Source organism: Lepus europaeus, chromosome 3 (genome assembly GCF_033115175.1).
Source record: "Lepus europaeus isolate LE1 chromosome 3, mLepTim1.pri, whole genome shotgun sequence".
Lineage (NCBI taxonomy): Eukaryota > Metazoa > Chordata > Mammalia > Lagomorpha > Leporidae > Lepus > Lepus europaeus.
In genome coordinates, this window is record NC_084829.1 from 34,275,566 (window position 1) to 34,285,295 (window position 9,730).

Here is a 9,730-nt window from a genome sequence, read left to right on the forward strand (position 1 = left end):
AGGGCCGCGGACCAGGGCAGCGCTGGACGGCCCAGGGTCCGGGACCCGGGAGCACGGGTCCCCGGCGCCAGTGTCCTCCCGCCCCCACTCGGGGGTTCCGGAGCCCACGTCGCCGCGCAATGAGTGGGACTAACGATGCCAGTCTCCAGACCGCGGGGAGGACAGATGCAGCAGAATTAAACAATGCCTTCTCCACAAGAGCGAGGCTAAATCTCCCGCGGCAAGCGTTCTAGGCGGGGAAAGACCCCGGGCTCCCACCCCCGGGCCACACTCCCCATTGCAACCAAGCCTGGCAGCGGACCGAAATCCACTCCGGGTTTTCCGAGGAGCCCCCAGTTCCCGCCCTCCTGTGAGGGGGCGGGGCAGGAAGCCGCCACTTCCGGTCCCAGATTCGGGGCTCCGGGGTTTCCGGCGCTCGGGGCCGTCTCGCTCCCGCGGGGAGTCGGCTCCTCGGCGGCCTGTGGCGAGCACTCAAACTGTCTCGCCTGGGTGGTGGATGCTCTGGGCCCCTTTGGGAGATCGGGGCCTGATGTGACTGGAAGGTTCATTGGGGCAGAATGAGATCCAGTTGGAAGTACCGGAAGACAACTTTATTGCCTCACGATTAGACCCGACCCCGCGCCTCAGCGTCCCTAAGCCGGCGGTCGCAGCTCCCGGCCTCCTGCGCTCTGCAGCTTCTAGAGGAGCGCCCTCTGGTGGGCGTCGCCGGGCCGCTGCCTGCCCTGGAGCAGCCCCCAGCCCGGGAGGGCAGCCGGGCGGTCGGAGGACCAGGAGGCTGACCCGGCCTGGAGCCCAGGGAGCGTGAGGGGTGACCAGCAGAGGGAGCAGAGCGCTGGGCCGGGGCCGGCGGGCGGCGTTGAGCTCACTGGGGAAAGGAGAGGGGTCCTGTGGAAGGAGCGCCGAGAGGAGGCTGGGGGCTCCAGCTGGGGCCGGACGTAGGCAGTGGCTCCCGCGCGAGGGGACGCGTTGGCAGGAGCCAGAAGAATGGATCTGGTCCTAGAACCCTGGTTCTTCAAATGTGGTCTCCGTCCCGGAGCCCCCCGAGTCTAGTTCTGGGGGGTATGCAGAATCAAGGCCGGGTCACACCGACATCGTTCCCAGCATCATTTTCTGGGAGTGTGCGGCGGCGCTGCCCAGAAAGCCACCAGATGTGTAGCCACACCGTCACCCTCACAGCAAATGGGACGTGTGCGTGTCATTTAAATAAATACGGTAAATAGCGCTACTCATCACGCACACAGCTCTCTGAGGTCCTTGATGATTTCTAAGAGGTCCTGAGACCAAAAACTGTGAGACCCATTGCCCTAGAGTTCGAAGATGAATGCCCTGTGATTTGTGTCTTTTAGAAAAGCCACTCAGTGGCGGGAAACTGGAGGGAGTAGGAGCAGATGATGCGGTAATATTTTGAGGGGCCACTGCAGTAGCTCGGCCAGAGATGATGGAGGCGTCCGCGGGGTGGTGGCAGGTGCCTTCACTGGGTTTTCTGGAAGAGAAGCAAGAAGGGGGTATGGAATTGGGGGACTTCAGGAGCTAGACTGAGGGGCCCATCCACAAACGTGAACCTCTGTGGGAGAAGCATGGGGCTTTGCTGACTGCCTGCCAGGCCGGCACCGAGCCCCCCAAATCTTCCAAAGGCTCTACCCCCGTGTGGATCCAGGGCAGCCAGTCCCCGCTGGGATGTGCTGACGGTCTAGAACGAACACTTGTTTGTGAAGACTTAGGATGCAAACGACACTGACTATCTACATGTAAAATGGCAATATGTGGCTATATTAAAGTGCCTTGTTCCATTAATTGTGCCTGTTTAACCAGGTTGTTTAAATTTACATATATAAATGTATATGTTCTATTCCTATTAGACAGCACAGCTTAAATAAACTCTCTCCGAGGACACGGAGCTGTAGCCTCAGCAGCGTGGTCACGGGGCCTGCAGGCAGGGTGGAGGCACGACTTAACCCAGCTCTGTGAATTCCCAGTCCGGGCCCCCCCTCTCCTGCGGTGACAGCTGGGGGGGGGGGTGTACAATGAGAGAAAGACAGGGGGAGGCTGAGTGCCGTTACCTTCTCCTCTGAACCCGGCCGAGTGGACCAGCAGGCAGCTGTGGGGAAAGATTGAGAAGGAACGCTGTAGGAGTGCTCGCGGGGCAGGGTCGGGGGATGCCCGCCGCCTGAGACCCCACTCACCGACCCAGCCCAGCGCCTTGATGAGTCCGAGGAGGAAAAAAGCAGACAGGAAAAGGCCCACGCTGTCCTCCAGCGAGGGCCCCGAGAGACCTGGCACGCGGAAGGGGCTCGTGAGCTCCGAGTTGTCCCCGCCGCTGGCCCAGGCTCCCCAGAGGCCCCCCAACTCACCTGCCACCTCCAGGGTGACCTCGGCGCTGTGCCCCGAGGCAGGCAGGCTGGGGTGGAGGACGCGGCAGGCGTAGCGCGCCCCGTGCTGCTCTGAGCTGACCGGAGGCGGCCGCAGGTGCGCGGAGAGGCTGACGGAGCCGTCGGAATGGTGGCGCAGGGCGGAGAGCCAGCTCTGCCCCCCGACCTTCCGCGAGCCGCCCTTGGCGCCGCCCCGGAGCTCCCACAACACCTCCAGGTCCTCGGAAGGGTAGAAGTGGGACACGAGGCAGAGCAACTCCGGGGGTGCCTCCCCGGGGGCAGCCCACACGACGGGGGCGGGCGTCAGGGACACCGTGGGGGGCTCTGGGCAGAGTAGGAATGGAGCATGAGGGAGTGGACCCACAACATTCTCCCTCTGAGGTCCTGGGTTTTCCCGCCTCCCCCAGCTGCCTCCATACGGGGCTCTCGCTAGGTTTTCTCTTCTGCCATGGGGACCCCCGCTATCTCCCCATTGGTGCTTCACGGGAATCCCCAGTTTAACCCTCCCCCAATTTTCAGGGACCCTCACTTCACCTTCCTGCCTTTATCCCAAAGCTCCTCAGGTGGCCACAGATCGTCCACCCGCTTCCCTTGCCCTGACTAGCAGGGATCCCCCACTGCCCACCTGGGCACCCTCTTCTGCAGCATCCCAATCCCTCCCATGGTATCCTCCTAACCCCAGGTCCTACCCTCTACCCTTGGAGACTTTCATCCCCAACTCACTGTGCACAGCAAGCTCCAGGGTGACTTGCCCTTGAAGGTACGGCAGGTGTACGGTGGCCAGGTAGGTGCCCTCCTGAAAGGGCCGCACTGCAGGCAGCCAGAAGGTCCCATTTCCGGTCCACGGGCCTGAGGGCTCATCATCGTCCCAAGCAGCGAATGCCACCGCCCCCTCCTGGGCAGCTGGCATCCGCCCATTCAGCCCAGGAGTCGCAGCCAGGAGCAGGTGCCCCTTACCCAGGTGCTGGCGTCGCCACTCGAGTCCAAAGGGAGGAGGGCCTGGGGCCAGCAAGGTAGCAGCTGCAGGGGTGGGGGGCATGTAGGCGAAGCTCAAGTCCAGCATGGCGTCTTGTCCCAGACGGACTCGAGGGGCAGGGGTGTGGGAGAGGACGGTCAGTACCGCTGGCAAGGACAGGAGGGGGTGGGCATGAGGGAGAGAAGGAGAGGGAGAGAAGTGGAGTTAGAGGGAGCCCTGAATTCCAGTTTCCCCACCCCTGAGGACACCTTTAATGATACCTCTGCCAGGCCTCCCTGCAGGTCTCCTCTGCCCTGGGACTGGGTGGGAGCCGGTGTGGCTGAGGGTGAGACCTTTCTAGTGTAAGGGTGCCCAGGGTGGTGAGCAGGTGCAGGGCTGGAAGCCGGCTCTGAAGACACGGCCCACTCAGGTTCTGGGGACAGTGACATCTGAGGGCATTTCTGACACCATCTGCACCAACCCAGTCTCCAGGCACCACCCTTGAAAAGCCAGGGCTTCCCAGGTTCCCGATGAAGCTACGGCTGTCGACCCTTCTGCTACTGTATAGAACATTTACTGGCTCCAGAAGCCTGGCTTTTGCACAGACACCTTTGTCTCCTGAAGCAGTGTAGCGCAATGGTTAAGGGCCTGGAGCCTCGCTGTCTTCGTTCAAAACAACTCTAGGGGCCAGCACTGCAGCACAGCAAGTTGAGCTACTGCTTGCGACACCCAACACCGACATTCCAGACTTGTTCACGTCCCAGCTGCTCCACTGCCAATCCAGCTCTCTCACTTTCTCACCTGGGAATGCAGCGGATGATGAGCCAAGTGCTTGGGCCCCTGCACCCATGTGGGAGAGTTCCAGGCTCCTGAGTTTGGCCTGGCCCAACCCTATCTGTTGTGGCCATCTGAAGAGTAAACAAGCAGATGGAAGCTCTCTCTCTCTCTCTCTCTCTTTCAAATAAATAAATCAACAACAACAACAAAACAAACTCAGCAGCTTAATTGTATAGTCTTGGGTCCCTTTTCCATGGCTCAGCTTAATCTCTAAAATAGTTATGATAAGAATATTAGTTACCTCCTGCGGTCCTTGTGAGGAGTAGATCACTTAACATCTCTTGCTACCCATATCCAGTAACTTCCTGATTTGGGATTAAATCCATGACAGGTGCTTACAACAGAGCCTGGAATGCACCACGTCCGCTGCTCATTTTGATCACACCTAACTGTCTGCCAGGCAAACTTCATGGGCTCCAACGCAACACATCTCCCAACATGCCCACGCTGCCCCCGCGCCCACCTCGCCTGGCTGTGAAGAATGCGCCATCAGCCCCCGGGCACGAAGGGCAAACACGTGGAGGCACTCGGACTTCCTCTCATTTGCTCATTCAATAAGTATTTATTAAGCACACGGATGTTCAGGATATAATAATGTAGGGGTAGAGAACAGTGAGCAAGACAGAAGTCCCTGGCCTCGGACCGCCAGAAATCCGAGACAGCGTTGTGTGCTGTCTCCACCAGACCCTAACAGATCTCACATCCAGTACTCACTCAGGTTCTCATCAACATATTTTCGGAAAATGACAACAGCTTCCTCTTTTGTCTGCCTTATACTCAATCTCTCTCCCCTTCAACTCCTCCTTCAGGTGGAAGCCAAACGTGTGGCTACAAGTCCGATCAGGTCCCTGGCCTGTTTAAAACCAAGCTACCTGGGAAGTCAGCGGCTAACGACACAGTTCAGTTTCTAGCCCTGATTTTTACAAACTGTGTGTCCTTGGATAAGTTACCTAACTGCTCTGTGCCTCAGATTTCTTCATCTGCAACCTGGGGATAGCATTAATACCCATGTCTGACGATTATGAAGCAGAATAAAAGAGATTGTGCAGAGAACTGCTTAGAACAGGGTCTGGTATCTAGAATATGCTTGATGATGTTAGCTCTTGCTGTTCTCATTACCATCACGGGCTTGCTAGGTATCTGGGGAAAATCTCTTGACCTATATTCTGCTTACTAGTTCAATGATCTGATCCTTGCCTACTTATTTTTTTTTTAAAGATTTTTATTTATTTAAAAAGTTAGAGAGAGAGAGAGAGAGAGAGAGAGAGAGAGAGATCTTCAATCTGCTGGTTCACTCCCCAAATGGCCACAACAGCTGAGGCTGGGCAAGCCAAGGCCAAGAGTCAGGAGCTTCACCTGTGTCTCCCTTGTGAGAGCAGGGGCCCAAGTACTTGGGCCATCATCTGCTGCTTTCCCAGGTGAATTAGCAGGAAGCTGGGTTGGAAGCAAAGCAGCCAGGACTTGAATCGATGCCCACAGGGGCTGCTGGCAACACAACAAGCGGTGGCTTCACCCACTGTGCCAAACACCAGCCCCCTCACCCACCTTTTATAAGAATCAAAAGAATAGGCTTTTTAGGCCAGCGCCGTGGCTTAACAGGCTAATCCTCTGCCTTGCAGCGCTGGCACACCGGGTTCTAGTCCCGGTTGGGGCGCCGGATTCTGTCCCGGTTGCCCCTCTTCCAGGCCAGCTCTCTGCTATGGCCCGGGAAGGCAGTGGAGGATGGCCCAAGTCCTTGGGCCCTGCACCCCATGGGAGACCAGGAGAAGCACCTGGCTCCTGGCTTCAGATCAGCACGATGTGCCGGCCGCAGCGGCCATTGGAGGGTGAACCAGCGGCAAAAAGGAAGACCTTTTTCTCTGTCTCTCTCTCACTATCCACTCTGCCTGTCAAAAAAAAATAAAAATAAAAAAAAAAATAAAAATGCAGAGAACTGCTAGATTATATTAAAAAAAAAAAAAGAATAGGCTTTTTAGAATAATGTTTCTCCTCCCCCAAAATACACCCAACTTCTGACATTCACTGTCATCTGCAGAATAAAGCCTCACTTTTTTTAAAAAAAGATTTTATTTATTTATTTGAGAGGTAGAGTTACAGACAGTGAGAGGGAGAGACAGAGAGAAAGGTCTTCCTTCATTTGGTTCACTCCCCAAATGGCCACAACGGCCACAGCTGTGCCGATCCGAGGCCAGGAGCCAGGTGCTTTTTCCCGGTCTCCCATGTGTGTGCAGGGGCCCAAGGACTTGGGCCATCTTCTACTGCTTTCCCAGGCCACAGCAGAGAGCTGGATCAGAAGTGGAGCAGCCAGGACTAGAACCAGCGCCCATATGGGATGCTGGTGCTGCAGGCAGAAGATTAACCTACTGCGCCATGGCACCGGCCCCTCTCACTTTCAACATATTTGAAAATCCAGCCCCTAATCATCTCTCCATATTTCCCCTGTGCCCTAAGAGCCAGCCACATAGAGTCCCTCTCTTGTACCCCAAAGAAACTCGAATCATGGGCTGGCGTCGTGGCTTAGCTTTCAAAGAAACAAGCAACTTGAATCACTGAGCACCTCTGCCTAGGTCACACAATTCCTGTCTTTCCAGTTTTCTAACATCCACGTATTCCATGTCCTTCAAGCTCAGTGCCACTGCTGTTCCCTCCTACAAGTGACTAGGTCCTCTACATAGAAGTCATTTTTTTCTCATTATTTTTTAATTCCAGCTGCTGAGGCCTATAAAGTTTTCCCAGGGCCGGCTGTGGCATCGTGGGTAAAACTTCTGCCTCAGACATCAGCATCCCATGTGGGCACCAGTTCAAGTCTCAGCTACTTCACTTCCGATCCAGCTCTCTGCTAACCTGCCTTCAAAAGCAGTGGAGGATGGCCCAAGTGCTTGGGCCGCTGCCCCCATGTGGGAGACCTGGAAGAAGCTCCTGGCTCCTGGCTTCAGATAGGCACAAATCTGGCCATTGTGGCCATTTGGGGAGTGAACCAGCAGATGGAAGATCTCTGTGTCTCTCCTTCTCTCTCTCTCTCTGAAACTCTGCCTTTCAAACAAATAAATAAATCTTTTAAAAAAGTTTTCTCAACTTCATCAGATTGTCTTAGTTCAGTAGAGAAAAGAAAGAAGGTCTGAAATTTCAGTTAGTTTCTCAAAATCCAAAAACCTCCTGAACTGGTGGAGAAGATCCACAGGAAGATGTTTAAAGTTTAACCCCTAAGCTAACAGGGTTATTGGAAGCAATTTTAGCCCTGCCTCCCACAAACTATCCTCAGGGATGCTTACTGAGAATTTATGAGTAAAATAATAGGATGCCTGGGATGTGCTTTAAAACAAAAACAAAAACAAAACAACAACAACAACAAAAAAAAACATGGAGGAGAGATAGGATAAGTGAAGATTTTGGTAAAATGTAATAGCTACACAAGTGGGTATGGGTGAACACAGAGGGCTCCATTATCCTATCCCTACTTTGTATATTTGAAATTTTGATAGCAATGTTTTAGAAGAATGGTGAGAACTAAATAACATGCACACAAAGTATGTTGAGAAAGGATATTTGTCAACAAACACGCTAAACTATTTAGTAAGGAATGATATATTGGGGCCAGCATTGTGGCTTGGCAGGTAAAGCCTCTGCCTACAGTGCCGGCATCTCATATGGGCACCGGTTTGTGTCCCAGCTGTTCCTCTTCTGATCCAGCTCCCTGCTTCTGGCCTGAGAACGCAGTGGAAGATGGCCCAAGTGCTTGGGCCCCTGCGCCCAGGTGGGAGACCTGGAAGAAGTTCCTGGTTCCTGGCTTGGGCCTGACCCGGCCTGGTCATTGTGGCCATCTGGGGAGTGAACCAACAGATGGAAGATTTCTCACTCTCTCTCTCTTCCTGTCTTTCAAATAAATAAAGAAATCTTTAAAAATGCATACATGTATATTAGCAAGATTATCAATGATCTCAGCATTAGAGAAATGTCGCACAAAGCAACAATAGCATTCATTTTCTGAAATCCCTTATCAAGCAGAAAAGCTTGAAAAGACAGAACACAGGACCTTGTTTTTTGCCTGCTTTGTGAGCTGCGGACCATCCTCCTGCTGGCGAACCGTCAGGGACCCCATCTGCACTTCCGTCACTGGCATGAGCTGGTCTGCCCCTCACACCGCCCGGACGCCCTTGAGAGCAGGTGTGCGTCACCTGACCATCTCTTCAACCCCTGAAAGTACCCAGGACTTGTGAAACCAGCGCTTGGGTTCTGAGGTTTAACTGAGCTTCATTAACAGCCACAGCTTTGCCAGGGGAAGAAATGAAAGTTAAGGAACATGCTTGCTGTGAAAGAGGGTTTTGTTTTTTAACTTCACTTACAGTCTACTTATTGTTTTTAACATTATGTTTTCATTTTCTTGACTAGATGGCCTGGATAGTCCAATGCTACCTTTTGAAATGGCATCATTGTCTCCATCAGAGTTGAGTGATAACTTTGAGACTGGTTTTAAGAAAGCCTGTCATCACTGGTCAGCCCTAGATGAGACACAGCTTAACCTGCTCGTTAAAAGGGAAATTCAATTTGATTCCAATGAAGTGTGGCAGTGATTATCGGAATCCAGTGTGTTGAAGCAAGGCATATTGTTTGTATTTTGGAACCAGAAAGGAAAAGCCACTTAAGATAGTTTGAAGTAGGGAACGGCACTGTGGCATAGCGGGTAAAGCTGACACCTCCAGTGCCGGCATCCCATGTGGGCACCGGTTCTAGTCCTGGCTGCTCTTCTTCCAATCCAGCTCTCTGCTATGGCCTGGGAAAGCAGTAGAAGATGGCCCAAGTCCTTGGGCCCCTGCACCCGCATGGGAGACCAGGAAGAAGCTCCTGGCTCTTTGCTTTAGATTGGCGCAGCTCTGGCCGTTGTGGCCAATTGGGGAGTGAACCAGCAGATGGAAGACCTCTCTCTCTTCCTCTCCTATCTCTGTGTAACTCTGAGTTTCAAATAAATAAATAAATTTTTTTAAAAAAAGCTAGTATGAAGTAATTGAATTTTTGTCAATTGCCAAATCATTTAAATTTCTATATTCCCAAGCCCCAAAATAGATTGTGGCAGCCAGGATTCCAATTAATTGGAAGGCTAAATAAGTAAAATATTACATTTCTTAATGATCATATTTTCACAGTTTTAGAAAAAGGACAATCTTGTACATTTATTAAGGACACTTTCCTGTATAAAAATACATATTTTGCTGAATGTTTTAAGTTGAAGTCACTTCATGGATGTCACACACACGAAGTGCATTTGGATGAGGTAGAAGGAATTGTCTTTTAAAAAGTTTAGGGGCCAGAAGATCTCTTCTGTCTTTTTGCCTCTGCAAAATAAAGATTTATTAAAAATAGAGAGATCTATTTTATTTATTTGAAAGGCAGAGTTACAGAGAGAAGCAGAGAGAGAAGGAGAGGTCTTCCATCGCTGGTTCACTCCACAGATGGCCGCAATGGCCGAAGCCGCGCCAATCTGAAGCCAGGAGCCAGGAGCTTCTTCCTGGTCTCCCACTCGAGTGCTGGGGCCCAAGGACTTGGGCCATCTTCTACTGCTTTCCCAGGCCAT

General features: G+C 52.9%; 1 protein-coding gene across 1 annotated transcript in view; it reads right to left on the reverse strand.

Annotated features, from left to right (window-relative positions):
• Positions 1 to 577: 577 nt before the first annotated feature.
• TAPBP (TAP binding protein) overlaps positions 578 to 9,730 on the reverse strand; it is an 11,943-nt gene continuing 2,790 nt past the window's right edge. Inside the window, exons 4-8 of the mRNA XM_062185948.1 lie at positions 3,093 to 3,491; positions 2,352 to 2,693; positions 2,184 to 2,273; positions 2,061 to 2,098; positions 578 to 1,483 (exon numbers count right to left, since the gene is read on the reverse strand). Coding sequence (XP_062041932.1) covers positions 1,472 to 1,483; positions 2,061 to 2,098; positions 2,184 to 2,273; positions 2,352 to 2,693; positions 3,093 to 3,491 — 881 coding nt within the window. The 3' untranslated portion in view covers positions 578 to 1,471. The remainder of the gene's footprint in view (positions 1,484 to 2,060; positions 2,099 to 2,183; positions 2,274 to 2,351; positions 2,694 to 3,092; positions 3,492 to 9,730) is intronic.